The sequence below is a fragment of the Rhinoraja longicauda genome, chromosome 9 (genome assembly GCF_053455715.1).
Source record: "Rhinoraja longicauda isolate Sanriku21f chromosome 9, sRhiLon1.1, whole genome shotgun sequence".
NCBI classification, from domain to species: Eukaryota; Metazoa; Chordata; class Chondrichthyes; order Rajiformes; family Arhynchobatidae; genus Rhinoraja; species Rhinoraja longicauda.
Window position 1 is genome coordinate 39,940,565 of NC_135961.1, and position 16,485 is coordinate 39,957,049.

Here is a 16,485-nt window from a genome sequence, read left to right on the forward strand (position 1 = left end):
GAAACAGGCCTTCCAGTCCAACTCATCAATGCCAACCAAGATGCCCCATCTTGGCTAGTCCCATTTGCCAAGGGAGAAAGTGAACAAACCCCTTTGTGTGGGAGGAAACCTGAGCACCCAGAGAAAACTCACGCGGTCACAGGGAGAACAAGCAAACTCCACACAGACTGCACCCGAGGTCAGGATCAAACCCAGTTCTCTGGCGCTGTGAGACAGCAGCTCTGCTGCTCTGCCTCTCCAATCTCCAATTATGCCTCTCCAATTTTGTCTATTCCATCCAGTGTTCCCGATGTAGACTCCTGTATGTCGGCGAGACCAAGCGTAGGCTCGGTGACCGTTTCACTGAACACTGGTGCCGAGGCTTGCTGGATCTCCCGGTGATTAACCATTTTAACTCTGTTTCCCGTCCCATATTCTCCCATATCCTATCCATGTGTTTGGCCCATATCCTATCCATGTACCTGTTCAATGGTTCAATAAGGCTTTATTTGTCACATATATAACTGCACAGTGAGATTCTTTTTGCATATATTACACATGCAGGCTCCGCCATTTTTGGCGCCATTATTCAAAGTGCAAAGTCCGGTCGGCCCATGCCCTCGGTGCACTAAAGCAGTTCCAGTGAACCGATGTCCATCTCCTCTCCTGTCCAAGTTTTTTTCAAATGTTGGTGAAATAGTGGTAAAGCTGGCAGACACAGGATGAAAATGATGGACAAAAGAATAGGAGTGTTAGGAGTGATAAGGAGCACACATTTGTAGGCTGGAAGTGGTCGGGGTGAGAATAGCAGTGGAGGCAAGTTGGGGTGTTTGGAATGGGATTTATGCCCAGGGTCACGGGGGGGGGGGGGGGGGAGTGCATGGACTGGTCTTGCCCAGAGCTGGCATGGACTCGATAGGTTTAATTCCCCCCCCCCCTTCTGTTGTAACAATTCAGCGGAATTATCGGGGTCACTTCAGGGTAGTTTTGTTGTACTTCTCTTCATTTACGGGGAAACTTTCCCTTAATAAAAGTGTGGAGATGTTATTGGAAGTGATATTTGCTTCAGCCAGTCATATTTACTACATTCAGAGTCTGGGCGGGTTCTCGGAGTGGTTTAGCGGCTCCCTGGCTGACACTGACTCAGTGCATGTCCCGCAATCAGATCAGGAACAAAACTCAAAGTGCTGGAGGAACTCAGTGGGTCAGGCAGCATCTGTGGCGGGACTGGGACCTTCCTTCAGTCTCCGAAACATTGCCTGTCCAATCCCTCCACGGATGCTGCCTGATCTACTGAGTTCCTCCAGCACTTTGTGTTTTGTTCAAGATCTAGCGCCTACAGTTTAATGTGTCTCTGGATGCAATTACTTTCTATGGTGGAGAAAATAACTGGCCCTCCTTGGGCAGCACAGTGCGCAGTTGGTGGAGCTGCTGCCTCACTGCGCCAGACCTGGGTCTAATCCTGACCTTCGGTGCTGCCAGTGTGAAGTTTGCACGTTCTTCCTGTGTTTCCTTCGGGTCCTCGGATTTCCTCCCACATCCCAAAGACGTGCGGGTTTGTTAAATGGCCCTCTGTAAATTGCCCCTAATGTGTAAGGAGTGGATGAGAAAGTGGAATAACAGAACTAGTGTGAGCGGGTGATTGATGGTCGGCGTAGACTCGATGGGCTGAACGGCCTTTTTCTGTGCTGTATTTCCAGAGAAAGGCACAAATTCACCAGTCTCTCGGAGAAATATTTTCCCCTCATCTCTTCCTTAAGTGGCTTACCCATTATCCATCAGTATTTTGGAAACTGATAGTGACATAGCTGCAACGAAAGAAACCATACAGAATGCACTGCATTCATATTTAATGCAACAGCAGAAAACTTGACCTTCCCCCGTCTCGGTTGCAGTTCTTTAACAAACAGTGATGGAGATCAGCCCTTCACAGTGCCCGGCCCTCTGCGCCACACAGTGGTCTGGGAGGCCCAACCGCAGCGGTGTCCTCCGGCCGTCAGACCCCCTCAGGTGGGAACGGCCATCTTCTGCTGGAACGTGCGTAGCCGGAGCAGCCACCTCTGCCAGCAGACGAGGAGCAGCGGCGGATCCATGAAGTGTGCGTGTGCCGGACGGCCGTCTCTGTACGCCACCACGATCAGCCCCTGCTCAACCTGAGCCGGTTAAAGGCAACCCGTCAACCACAGTTCCACAAACACAAGCAGCACCCCTAAAGGACTTCAACCCCCACCCCTCGCCCCAAGCTCTACACAGTACAATACAGGTCTGCAAGGGTCCCACACCGAAATGTCACCTATCCATGTCCTCAACAGATGCTGCCTGACCCGCTGAGTTACTCCAGCAAAGACACAAAGTGCTGGGAGGCCCAGGACAGAAAGGTGAATATGGGACGGGAAGCAGAGTTAAAATGGTTAATCACCGGGAGATCCAGCAAGCCTCGGCACCAGTGTTCAGTGAAACGGTCACCGAGCCTATGCTTGGTCTCGCCGACATACAGGAGTCTACATCGGGAACACTGGATGGAATAGACAAAATTGGAGAGGCATAATTGGAGATTGGAGAGGCAGAGCTGCTGCCTCACAGTGCCAGAGAACTGGGTTTGATCCTGACCTCAGGTGCAGTCTGTGTGGAGTTTGCTTGTTCTCCCTGTGACCGCGTGAGTTTTCTCTGGGTGCTCAGGTTTCCTCCCACACTACCAAGAAGTGCAGATTTCTAGGTTAATTGGCTTCTGTAAATTGTCCCTAGTGCGTAGGATAAAGCTAGTGTAAGGGGTGATCGCTAGCCAGGTGTGGATCCGGTGGCTGAAGGGCTTGTTTCCACGCTGTATTTCTAAAACTAAACTAAAGGGGTTTGTTCACTTTCTCCCATGAAGTGGAGAGGACAGGTTTGGCAGAGTAGCTCATCCTCCACACCACACGGGGAGTCAGCCCATACTCAGATCTCTGGGGAGGGACGCAAGCCCCCGGCAAGAGTGGAGAGGTCCACCACCCTCAGGGATTGGCGTGGAACGAGAGGGAGGAGGCGCGCTGACCTGGAAGTTGTAGTTGTCATCGTGGTTGAGGGCCCCGGCATACGCTGCCACCTGCAGTGGGTTGTCAAACGTGTTTCGAAAGTACGGCTTCGGTTTCTCCGATGTTTTCCAGTCAATAACGCACAGCTTGCCCCTGCACAGAGTAACACGGCACTTAGAACAATACAGCACAGGAACAGGCCCTTTGGCCCACAATATGCCAAACATGATGCCACGCTAAACTAATCTCCTCTGTCTGTACATGATCCATATCCCTCCATTCCCTGCATATACATGTGCCTATCTATAAAGCTCTTAAATGCTACTATTGTATCTGCTTCCCCCACCATGCCTGGCAGAGCACTCCAAGCCCCCATCACCCTCTGTGTACCCTTCATCTCATAGAGCAGTACAGCACCACAGACCCTTTGGCCCACGATGTGTGTGTCACCATGATGCCAAGACTAACTCTTATCTGCCTGTATGTGATCCGTTCCTCCTTTCCCTGCATATCCATGTGTCTATCCAAAATCCTCTTAACTCCCACTGTTGCATCTGCATCCATCATCACCTGTCAGCATGTTGCAGGCATCCACCACCCACTGTGTAAAACAAACTTGCCCTGCACATAGCCTTTAAACATTCTCCACCTCACCTTAAAGCTATGCTCACTAGTCTTTTACATTTCCACCCAAGGGGTAAACGTTTCTGACTGTTTACTCTATCTATCTATGTCGCTCATAATTTTATGTACTTCTAACAGGTTTCCTCTCAGCCTCTGACATTCCCAGCTATTATCAGGCAACTGAGCCATCCTATCAACAACTAGAGAGCAGTTCTGGGCTACTATCTACCTCATTGGAGACCCTCCAATTGTCTTTGATCGAACGTCACTGGACTTTATCTTGCACTAACCGTTATTCCCGATATTCCCTTTATCATCATTCTGTACACTGTGGATGGCTCAATTGTAATCATGTGCAGTTGCTCCTCAACTTATCATGGGGTTACGTTCTGGTAAACCCATCGTAAAAACCGAAAATATCGTAAGTCGAAAATGCATTTAATATTCCCAGAAGCCTCCTCGCTGGACCGGCGCATGCGCCCAGGAGGCCGTTTGAGCGAGGCTGCTGCAGCCACGGCGGCAAGTAAATGTTGATCCTGTGGCTGGGCTGAGGCTGAGGAGATAACGGGGCAGCAGCTGTGGCGGATGTCTGCGAGACCAGGAAAAGATCAAAATTCAAAATTCAAAGTACGGTTTCTACTGAATTTTGCAATATCGTAAAGTCGAAATATCATATGTCGAAGCATCGTAAGTCGGGGAGCATCTGTATTGTCTTTCTGCTGACTGGTTAGCACTCAATAAAAGCTGTTCACTGTACCTCAACACATGTGACGATAAACTAAACTATAGTCAGACAGGATGCTGTTAATAAACAGAAGGCGCCAGGTAAACACAAATTTAATGCTGAGCCAGGACCTACCGATACTCTGCCACGCAGTCTAGCAGGCCGGTGTACTGTAAGGGCAGGTGATTCACTGCACTCTCCAGCACTCTCGTCCCTGTTACATCGTCCAGCACACCCTTGACACTCTGCAAGTAACCCGCCACATCCTCATTATCAGTCTCTGGAATACGGGATGAGAGAAGGGCGTCCTCCAATGCCGAATGGAAAAGCTGCCCTCGATTGAGAATGTCTTGGGAAGCATGGGAAAAAAAAATTGCCATTAGTATCAATATTATTAACTGAACAGCCATGAACATGGATGGCCATGTAGCCACAGTCTGAAGAAGGTCCCGACCCAAAACATCACCTGTCCATGTTCTCCAGAGATGCTGCCTGACCCGCTGAGAAACTCCAACATTTTGTGTCTTTTTGTTTGTAAATCAGCATCTGCAGTTCCTTGTTTCTATATTTTACTTAGCCATATTTAAAACTTGCTTATCACCAATACTGTGTTTATATACTGCTTTTAAAGTCCCAAAATTCTCCGAACACATTATGGGAACAATATCATAGTCAGAGAACATGGACTGAGGGGGGATCCTATGGTTAACTATGGGCTCCTGGGCAGGGGGTTTAGCATGAAAAAGCTCTTCGGCCCACCAAGTCCACACAGACCATCGATCACTTGTTCACACTAGTTCTGTATCCTACATTCTGATCCATGCCCTACACACTAGAGGCAATTCACAGAGGGCAAATTAACCCACAAACCTGCATGTCTTTGGGATGTGGGACGAAACTGGAGCTCCAGGAGGAAACCTCCATGGTCACAGGGAGAAAGTACAAACTCTGTTGACATCAGCTGAGATCAGGATGGAACCTGGGTGTCTGGCGCTGTAAGGCAGCAGCTCTACCCGCTGCGCCACTGTGTCGCCCTGTGTTCCTGTGTTCCTGTGTCGCCATGTGTTCCTGTGTAGGGTACAAGCAAGATGGCAGAAAAGTGGGGTGGTGTTTGGAGCGAGTGAGAGACAGAGGAAAGAAACAATGTAATGGGTGTCTGGAGATATATAGACAGCGTAGTGGTAGAGTTTGTAGGTTAATAAGATTCTGTAAATTGTACATTGTCCCTGTGTGTAGGATGATGTTAGTGTATGGGGTGATCGCTGGTCGGTGGGGACTCGGTGTATTTCCACGCTGTATCTCTAAACTAAACTAAACATAGCCTCTAGCGTGACGTTCCTGTGGAATCGGCTGCTGGGACGGAAGCTTTGGATAGAGATCATGGTGTTGGCACACACTCACTCTTGGTGTAGGCGGCAAAGCCCTCGGGGCCCAGCTCCTTGGTCATCCTGCGCCTCCATCGCTCCAGGTAGAAGGCCTGCTCCAAGCTGACGGTCATGTGCAGCACCTGCGTCACACTGGCCAGCCTGGGCTTGGCGCCGTTCGTCCGCAGGGGAATCCGCAGCGGTGTCCCGACCGCAGGCCCCAGCTCGGGTCGCCGACACCGCCCTCCAGCGTTCAGGAGCGGAGACGAGTTCGGGAGGCTCTCCGGCACCGGATCTCCCACAGCCTGCCTCGATCTGACCACAGGTCCATACAGCAGGGTGTCCTCTCCCAGCAGGGTCTCGGGGGTCTGCGGACTGACCTTCATTGAGACCACCGAGCGGACCAGTGAGGTGTACCTCTCGTGGTCCACCTGCTCATACTCACTCAGCTTTTTTTTCTGGTAACCAAGGCACAGGGAAGTACCAAAACCGCGATGCGAGGATACCAGTTCTTTCTGATATGGTCCGTTGTAATGTTTCAGAGAACTCTTAACCGTGGAACGGGCAGCAAGATTCAGCAGCCCAAAGTGATTCATTCTCCAGCGTGGTGGGTGGGTGGAATCAGGCAAAGCCCCTTCAATCTGCAACACAATGCAGGATTAACACTTTCCTTATAATGTCCATGTCATTTTCCTGCCAATACAATCCGATAGTTCGTCATCCACTGCATTTTACTGGCATGTTACAAAACTACAGAATAGGAACGATCACCTACTGGGGTACTGAGGTAACATGAAAAGCATTTGCATTTACTTTAACTTCACATATTAATTTTCACATCACACTCACTCACTTCCAATTTTAGGTTTAGGTTCGTTATTATTGTCCCCTGTACCGAGGTACAGTGAAAAGCTTTGTTTTTGCTATCCAAAGAGATCAGATATACTATGCAACCAAGTCAAACCTGTTACCTCAAGGTAAAAGAGCCATTAGGAGGTAGTGATCATAATATGATAAGTTTTAATCTACAAATTGAGAGGGAGAAGGGAAAATCGCAAGTGTCAGTATTGCAGTTGAGCAAGGAGGACTATGGAGGCATGAGAGAGGAGCTGGCCAGAGTTGACTGGAAAGAGACCCGAGCAGGGAAGACAGTGGAACAGCAATGGCAGGTATTTCTGGGAATAATACAGAAGGTGCAGCATCAGTTCATTCCAAAGAGGAAGAAAGATTCTAAGGGGGGTAGGAGGCAACCGTGGCTGACAAGGGAAGTCAAGGACAGTATAAAAATAAAAGGGAAGTATAACATAGCAAAGATGAGCAGGAAGCCAGAGGATTGGGACTCTTTTAAAGAGCACAGAAGATAACTAAAAAGGCAATACGGGAGAAAAGATGAGGTGAGAAGGTAAGCTAGCCAAGAATATAAAGGAGGATGGTAAAAGCTTATTTAGGTATGTGAAGAGGAAATAAAATAGTTAAGACAAATGTGGGTCTCTTGAAGACGGAAGCAGGTGAATTTATTATGGGGAACAAAGAAATGGCAGACGTGTTGAACAGGTACTTTGGATCTGTCTTCACTAAGGAAGACACAAACAATCTCCCAGATGTACTAGTGGACAGAGGTCCTAGGGTGACGGAGGAACTGAAGGAAATTCACATTAGGTAGTAAATGGTTTTGGGTAGATTGATGGGACTGAAGGCTGAAAAATCCCCAGGGCCTGATGGTCTGCATCCCAGGGTACTTAAGGAAGTGGCTCTAGAAATTGTAGACGTATTGGTGATCATTTTCCAATGTTCTATAGATTCAGGATCAGTTCCTGTGGATTGGAGGGTAGCTAATGTTATCCCACTTTTTAAGAAAGGAGGGAGAGAGAATACGGGAAATTATAGACCAGTTAGTCTGACATCAGTGGTGGGGAAGATGCTGGAGTCAATTATGAAAGAAGAAATTGCGGAACATTTGGACAGCAGTAACAGGATTGTTCCGAGTCAGCATGGATTTACGAAGGGGAAATCATGCTTGACTAATCTTCTGGAATTTTTTGAGGATGTGCCTTGGAAAATGGACAAGGGAGAGCCAGTGGATGTAGTGTACCTGAACTTTCAGAAAGCCTTTGATAATGTCCCACATAGGAGAGTAGTGGGCAAGATTAGAGCACATAGTATTGGGGATAGGGTGCTGACATGGATAGAAAATTGATTGGCAGACAGGAAACAAAGAGTAGGGATTAACAGGTCCCTTTCAGAATGGCAGGCAGTGACTAGTGGGGTACTGCAAGGCTCGGTGCTGGGACCGCAGCTATTTGCAATACATTAATGACTTAGATGAAGGGATTAAAAGTAACATTAGCAAATTTGCAGATGACACAAAGCTGGGTGGCATGTGTGAACTGTGAGTAGGATGCTATGAGGATGCAGGGTGACTTGGACAGGTTGTGTTAGTGGGCAGCTGTATGGCAGATGCAGTTTAAGGTGGATATATGTGAGGTTATCCACTTTGGTGGTAAGAACAGGAAGGCAGATTATTATCTGAATGGTGTCAAGTTAGGAAATGGGGAAGTACAAAGTACAAAGAGATCTGGGTTTCCTTGTTCATCAGTCACTTAAAGTTAGCATGCAGGTACAGCAGGCAGTGAAGAAAGCTAATGGCCTTTATGACAAGAGGAGTTGAGTAGAGGAGCAAAGAGGTCCTTCTGCAGTTGTACAGGGCCCTAGTGAGACCGCGCCTGGAGTACCGTGTGCAGTTTTGGTCTCCAAATTTGAGGAAGGACATTCTTGCTATTGAGGGAGTGCAGCGTAGGTTCACTAGGTTAATTCCCAGAATGGCTGGACTGTCGTCTGTTGAAAAACTGGAGTGACTAGGCTTGTATGCACTGGAATTTAGAAGGATGAGAGGGGATCTTATTGAAACATATAGGATTATTAAGGGATTGGACACATTAGAGGCAGGAAACATGTTCCCAATGTTGGGCGAGTCCAGAACCAGGGGCCACAGTTTAAGAATAAGGGGTAGGCCATTTAGAACGGAGATGAGGAAAAACTTTTTCAGTCAGAGAGTTGTAAATCTGTGGAATTCTCTGACTCAAAAGGCAGTGGAGGCCAATTATTCAGATGCTTTCAAGAGAGAGCTAGATAAAGTTCTTAATGACAGCGGAGTCAAGGGATATGGGAAGAAGGCAGGAACGGGGTACTGATTGTGAATGATCAGCCATGATCACATTGAATGGCGGTGCTGGCTCTAAGGGCCAAATGGCCTACTCCTGCACTATTGTCTATTGTTGCATCAGGGCCTGGTTCGGTAACTTGAACGGCCAGGAATGAAGGAGACTACAGAGATTGGTGGACACTGTCCGGTCCATCACGAGTACTGGCCTCCCCACCATTGACAGGATCTACAGTGGGAGCTGCCTCAAAAAGGCAGCCAGTATCATCAAAGACCCACACCACCCTGGCCACGCTCTCATCTTGCTGCTGCAATCGGGAACAAGATACAGGAGTCTGAAAACCATGACCTCCAGACTCAAGAACAGCTTATTCTCAGCACTTGAACACTGCACAACACTAACCTCAGCAACTATGATCTTCTATGAACTGTGTCTTTGGTTCCACCACATGTTTTAGTTTTGCACTATTATGGTTATCCGGTGTTACTGATTTATTTAGTTTATTACTGATTATTGCATATCTATTGGTGTTAAATATAGGGGAGTGGGGAGAAAATTGGTCTAGGAGGAGGAGGAGAGCAAGGGGGAAGCAACATATGGAAATGAAAACAGGTTGGAGAGGTTCGAAAGAAGGGCGTTGGACCATATTTTGTTTACTAGTTTTCCGAGGTTTTGATTATGTAAACCGTGGTCCTAAATGTACATGTCCAATATTATCAGCTTTCTCAGAATGTTAAATAATGCAACTTTATAAAATGCACATTAAACAATTTGAACTGTACCTCAATACAGAACCACAAAAGGAGAAGGGGAAGGATGAAATGTTGTATCTTCCTTCCCTGCACTCCTTATCTAACGCTATTGTCTCCTTCTCACCTCTGGCCCTTGTCACTTACTCCACATATCTGCCAATCATCTCCCCCCCCCCCCCCGCTTCACCTGTATCCACCTATCACTTGTTAGGCTTTGTCTGACCCCCACCTCTTTTCCAGCTTTTCCCCCTCTCCCACTACATCTGTCTGAGGAAGGGTTAGAATCAATGACTAGTGGGTAAAAGAGCAATAGAAAAGCTTTGAAGAAGATAGATTGGGTACAAACTGCACACATTCATACAAGGATTTAAAGAAATGGGTCTGAAGAAGGGTCCCAACCCAAAATGTTGCTTGTCCATTCTCTCCGCAGATGCTGCCTGACCCTCTGAATTCTTCCAACATTTTGTTGTTTGTTCAGATTCCAGCATCTGCAGTTTCTTCTGTCTCCACTCTTAAACCATTGTTTGCTCAAGTGAAATTCAGCTAAGGCATTCAACAGGAAATTAAATAGATGGTCTCAGCAAATTCCAACTATGGATTTAGACAGGAAAAGCAACATATTGGCAAACTTCCTTTCCTTAAGGCTACTTAGCTTACTAAGAAAACAGTGTTAGCTATCCGCTCCTTTCTTACATGGGCTTTGTGCCCATTGCTGTTCGCTTACACGTAACTCACAAGTTATCCTGCAATCAGGTTTTTAAAAAAGACGAAAATTCTGAGTCAATTAATTTCTTCAGCAATTTGTGTGATTCACCTCCCAGGGCAAGTTTATCTTTAGTTTTAGTTTAGAGATACAGCATGGAAACAGGCCATTCGGCCCACTGAGTCCACACCGACCATAGTTCATCAGTTTGCACGAATTACAATACGATACGATAGAACTTTATTTATCCCAGGAGGGAAATTGGTCTGCCAACAGTCATAAAACACAAGATACATGAAACATGAAATTAAAGTGACGAGTGGAAAGGTTTGGGGATATGAAAAGATTTGGGGGGGGGGGGGGGGGGAGAGGGGAGTCAGTCTACCCCACGACAGAAGGGGGAGGAGTTGTACAGTTTAATAACCACAGGGAAAAATGACTTTTGTGGCGTTCTGTCCTGCATCTTGGTGGAACCAGTCTGTTGCTGAAGGTGCTCCTCAGGTTCACCAGTGTGTCATGGAGGGGGTGAGCTGTATTATCAAGGATGCTCCAGCAGTTTAAGGAGCACCCTCCCCTCCAAGACCACCTCCCATGAATCCAACTCCGCCCCCAGGATGGAGCCAGCCTTCCTGAAGAGTTTGTTAATCCTGTTGTTGTCTGCGGCCTTCACCCTGCTGCCCCAGCACACGGCAGTGAAGACGATGGCACTGGCCACCACCAATTGGTAGAACATCTGCAGCATCTTACTGCAGACGTTGAAGGAGTGGAACCTTCTCAAAAAGTACAGCCGGCTCTGACCCTTCTTGTACAGGCCCTCAGCATTCCCGGACCAGTCCAGTTTATGGTCCAGGTAAACTCCGAGGTATTTGTACTCCTTGGTAAATTGCACATCCACACCATTGATGGAGACAGGGGACAGGGGTGTTCCTCTCATCCTAAAGTCCACCACAAGCTCCTTAGTCTTGTCGGTGTTGAGCTGCAGCTGACTCAGCCCACACCACTCCATGTTATCCCACTTTCGCACCCGCTCCCTACACACTAGGGGCAATTTACAGAGGCCAAATAACCTACAAACCTGCACTTCTTTGGGATGAGGGAGGAAATTGGAGCAGCCGGAAGAAGTCCATGCTGTCACAGGCAAACTCTACACAGACAGCACCCGAGGTCAGGATCGGACCCGGGTCTCTGGCACAGTGAGGCAGTGTGGCTACCAACTGCACCACTGTGCCGCCCCTGAGAATGGCAGTAAATCATGCTCTGCAAGTGGCTGTTGCTGGCACCCGCTCTCCTGTGATGGTCACCTTCCTACAGACAGGAGGGTAGGTAAGAGCCCTCTGCACATTGTGAGGCACATTTATGAACCAGATCCAGTATTACATAAGGGTTCCTGAACCTGACAATTCAGTGAAAAAGTAAACACAAGGAACTGCATATGCTGGTTTACAAAAAAAGGTCAGAGTGCTGGAGTGACTCAGACAGCACCTGTAGAGAACATGCATGGGCAATGCTTCATGTACAGGATCCTGTAGAGAACATGTACGGGCAAAGCGTCGCGCCAGGACCCTGCAGAGAACGTGTGCGGGCAATGCTTCGCGTCAGGACCCAGTAGAGAACATGTACGGGCAATGCTTCATGTACAGGACCCTGTAGAGAACATGTACGGGCAATGCTTCGCGTCAGGACCCAGTAGAGAACATGTACGGGCAATGCTTCATGTACAGGACCCAGTAGAGAACATGTACGGGTAATGCTTCGCGTCGGGACCCTTCTTCAAACTTGGTAAAAAAAACTCCCCAGGCTTTTTGATTTGGAATTTATGATCCACTCACCAGGAGAAACAATTCTTGTCTATTCTGTTAAGACCCCTCATCACCTTTTGAGTATTTGTTGATAGTGAAGAAAGATGGTGAACTGCAATGGCCACAGGTAGTACAATTCACAACATGTAGCCTCAAAAGATGTAACAAAGTGAACATCTTAACCTCCCACATCAAGTCTATAGACTCCCTCTTTTGCACACAAGCTTTTGGGAGTTTTCCTGCCATGGGTTGTTACAATTGCCCACAATCCTCCAAGGATCGGCAGAGTACTGGAATTATTTGTCTGACTCAAGCTACTGATATATTTTTATACCATCTTATCAACTAACCCTGCCACTGGTGAGGGTCTGCATTGTCAAACACCACGATATCAGTCCAGTTGAAACAAAGGGTGATGGTGTAAACAAATTAATCTTGATGGCATTACTGGAACAATCAACCATCAGCTTCTTGTGCACTGCACACTAACCACAGCAACAATGATCTTCTATGTACTGGAGTACAGAGTAGTGTTTCGCACAAGTATTACTGATCAAGGGTGGCACAGTAGTGCAGCGGTAGAGTTGCTGCTTTACAGCACCAGAGACCCGGGTGCGATCCTGACTACGGTGGTGTCTTTATGGTGTCTGTACGGAGTTGTCCCAGAGATCGGGTGGGGTTTCCCCAGGAGCTCTGCTTTCCTCACACATTCCAAAGACGTACAGGGTTGTAGGTTAATTGGCTTTGGTAAAATTGTAAATTGTCCCTAGTGTGTAGGATAGTGTTAGTGTATGGGATGATCGTAGGTCGGTGCGGACTCGGTGGGTCGAATAGTCTGTTTCTGCACTGTATCTCTAAAGTCTAATTTATTGTATTATTAATTATTGTATATTTATTAGCATGTTATTGTATTAATAGCCTGTTAAGCTGCAGCATGTAAGAATGTCATTATTCTGTCGTCGGTACAGATAACTATTAAACACTCCTGACAGCATTCTGAAAACTGTACACAGTGGGTGCAGAATGTTCATAAAGAAATATCACCAGTGCCGGCAGCTGTGATTTACAAAACCAGATTTATGAGGGTAATGGGGAACTGGTGTATAACTGCTAGGGCTTGTGGGGTAAATCAGCCATGGAAACATAGAAAATGGGTACAGGAGTAGGCCATTCGGCCCTTCAAGCCAGCCATGATCATTCAATACGATCATGGCTGATCATCCAGAATCAGTACCCCGTTCCAGCTTTCTCCCTATATCCCTTAATTTCATTAGCCTTAAGAGCTATATAGCTTAAGAGCTATATCCAACTCTCTCTTGAATACATCCAGTGAATTGGCCTCCACTGCCTTCTGTGGCAGAGAATTCCACAGATTCACAACTCTCTGGAGGTCAGGCAGCATCTCTAGAGAAAAGGGATCGGTGACGTTTCGGGTCAGGACCCTACTTCTGACTGCTTCATTTGAGTTAGTTCCATGATTGTGCACTTTCTCAAGGGTCTGAAGAAGGGACCGACCCGAAACATCATCTATCCATGTTCTCCAGAGATGCTGCCTGACACCCGCTGAGTTACCACAGCCATCTGTGGCTTTCCATTCACTCAATGCCCAGAAATTCACCTATTTCTGATTGGGGTGAAGCCAATGCTAGAGACTGGGAGAGCACCAGCCCACGGGGTGGGTGGTGTAGATGAGCAGTGGTTCACGGGGTGAGAAGGTGATGGAGGGGGGGGGGGGGGGGGGGGGGGGGAGAGAGCAGTGGACACCAGTTAGGGTTACAAGGTCCCAGGCAGGGCACCAGGTGCGGAGGGGTTTAGAGGGCACTGGGTGGGGAGGGTTAGAGGGCACTGGGTGGGGAGGGGGTTTAGAGGGCACCGGGTGCGGAGGGGGGGTTAGAGGGCACTGCCGTGTGGGGGGTTAGAGGGCACTGGGTGGGGTGGGGGGGGTTCGCGCCGGCAGCCGAACCCCGGGGCTGAGATCCCTGCTTCTCCCGAACGGCTCTACCCACACCACCCAGGCCTTGGCGCTCCCCGGTCGGACGCCAGCAGCCTCGTTCCGTGTGGTACTCACTCTCCATCACTGCCCGTCGCCCGCTCGGCGGCACGGCCGCCTGGGAACTGTAGTCTCAACTCCGCAAGGCAGCAGCGATTGGTCGACGATGGAAACTACACTTCCCATACACCACCGCGCGGTGAAGGCGGAGCCTACGTCAAGACGCAACCGGCGTCGGCCTCCGCTATGGACTACACGTCCCATAAGTCAGAGCGCGGACCACCGCGATTACGCATGCGCTTTGCGTGCGGGCCCCTGAAGGTGGAGCCTGTGTCGTGACGTGCCACTCTCTGTGAGTGACCGGCAGTGCTGCGAGCCAATAGTCGAGCTGTAGCGTGGTGACGCGTCAAGCCGCTGCGCCAATGCGAACGGGGTGGAGGCGGGAGCTTGGGCGGAGTGAGGAAGGGAGCGGAGCTCGGTGCTTGCGGGGGAACGCGGGTTGAAGCGGCGCTGATTGCATCAACGCTGCTATTTTGTTCCTGGAGGAGTGAGCGAGATGTCTGAGAGTCCCGCGGACCTGAGTGAGTGCAACAAGGTAGGGGAAGGTGTGGTTTGCAGCCTGGTCACTCGCCGCTTCTTCCTGCTTGTTGGCAAACAGCGTTTACTGGGGACTTCAGCCGCAGCTCCTGACCTAGTCTACACTAGCCTAACTGCGGTGGGACTGCACGGTTCCTGCTACATTTATAATGTCGTTGCACTTTTTGTGGTTCTTCAAAACATAAGCAAATACAACCTGGAAGTGGGAACCTTTAGGGAGTAGACACAAGAAACTGCAGATGCTGGTTTACAATCTTGTGGAAAACACGAAGTGCTGGAGGAACTCAGCGGGTCACTCAGCATCTGTGGAGAGAATGGACAGGCGACGTTTGCAGTCGGTACCTTTCTACAGGTTGATAGTTTCTTTAGCACTATGTTTTGCTCAAGATTCTAGCAGCTGCTGTTCCTTGTGTCTCCCATAATCTTTGTGCAGATGTGACTGAGCTAGACAAAAGTTCTACCTGATGTCCTGGTGATGCGTGCAAACTGGTTACTGTTTTTAGCAACTTTTTTTGTAGTTGCTACTGCCCTTTTAACTTGTGGAATCACAAGAATGTTAGATACCAGAAGGCAATGTAGGTGTTCTGGAATGTTGATAGGATTATACAGTTATTGGCACTCCCCTTTCCCAAAACCATGCGACCTTTTTCATTTCAAGTATTTAATATCTGCCATTGGGAAACGTTTCTGTGTTGTTCTGTTCTATTGCTTTGGGGAAGGTTTATTGGGCTAATGTCAGCTGGCCTGGGTTGTAGACTAAATCAATGAGCAGACGCTGATTACGGACTGAGTCCAGAGGAATTTGTATATGGGAGATCCTTTTTTTTAAATGAGATGTTAAAGCAAAATCCTGTTTAGTGAATGCAAAAATAAAATTTGTTCTAAATGCAGAAGTTTAGAAGTGCTGAGCTTTGTTTTGCATGTTATTGAATCAAATCAGATAATATACATGAATACGTTTCAAACAAAAGAACAATATATGTTGAGCAAAGGGGAAGATACAGTCCAGAATATAGTTCTCAGTATTGTAGTGCATCAGTTCCAGACACAAAGTCTAATGTCCACAATGGGGTAGAGATGAATTGGACAGTACCCTAGCTTACAGAAGGACTGTTCAGAAGCCTGAATAACAGTCTTTTGGTGCTGACTGAAAGGGCCAAATGGCCTCTCCTGCACCTATGTTTAACAGAGGGGAAGAACTGCTTCTGAGACTAGTGGTGTGTGCTTTCAAACTTCTGTTTCTAACTGCCTGAAGAGCAGGGAGTAAAAAAGGAATGATGGGGGTGGGACAAGTCTCTGATTGTGTCAGCTGTTTTCCTTGATGACCTGGTTGTTATCAGCAGCCTGGGTAGTCTGGTCACTAGTGTAGGAAGGATCAGCTTTACACAGGAGATAGACACAACATGCTGGAGTAACTCAGCGGGTCAGACAGTGACTGGAGAAAAGGAATAGGTGACGTTTTGGGTCGGGGCCCTTCTGCGATCTGGAGTTCAGACTAGCAGTCTGAAGAAGGGCTCCAACCTGAAACTTCACCTATACTTTTTCTCCAGAGATGTTGCCTGGCCAGTAAGTTGTGTATATCTATAATTTGGTCACTTGATTAGTTCACTTGTTGATTGAGATTCTTTGCACAAATAGCAGAGTATTGTTTGCCCTTGTACCAATTGGAATTCAGTCAATTAGTTGCTTGTGGAATGCTGCAGGACATCCTGGAGGGGATTGACCCATGGGATCATTCTCATTACAAACCTGGTTGTGGTTCCCACAACAGCCTGTTCAAA

General features: G+C 48.0%; 2 protein-coding genes across 3 annotated transcripts in view; one reads left to right on the plus strand and one right to left on the minus strand.

Moving 5' to 3' along the window:
* Positions 1 to 843: 843 nt before the first annotated feature.
* On the minus strand, positions 844 to 14,220 carry mgme1 (mitochondrial genome maintenance exonuclease 1). The gene is made up of 5 exons (XM_078405227.1): positions 14,186 to 14,220; positions 5,740 to 6,343; positions 4,474 to 4,687; positions 3,011 to 3,143; positions 844 to 2,132 (listed from the first exon to the last, which is right to left on the minus strand). The coding sequence occupies exons 2-5, from the start codon at positions 6,296 to 6,298 to the stop codon at positions 1,986 to 1,988; spliced, it is 1,053 nt and encodes a 350-aa protein (XP_078261353.1). The 5' UTR covers positions 6,299 to 6,343; positions 14,186 to 14,220; the 3' UTR covers positions 844 to 1,985.
* Positions 14,221 to 14,557: 337 nt separating this feature from the next.
* The window catches only part of snx5 (sorting nexin 5), a 36,731-nt gene continuing 34,803 nt past the window's right edge, over positions 14,558 to 16,485 (plus strand). Inside the window, exon 1 of one of the 2 annotated variants that reach the window (XM_078405228.1) lies at positions 14,558 to 14,702. In XM_078405228.1, the coding sequence (XP_078261354.1) occupies positions 14,664 to 14,702 (39 nt within the window). In that variant the 5' untranslated portion in view covers positions 14,558 to 14,663. The remainder of the gene's footprint in view (positions 14,703 to 16,485) is intronic. The other variant, XM_078405229.1, reaches the window with a different exon arrangement.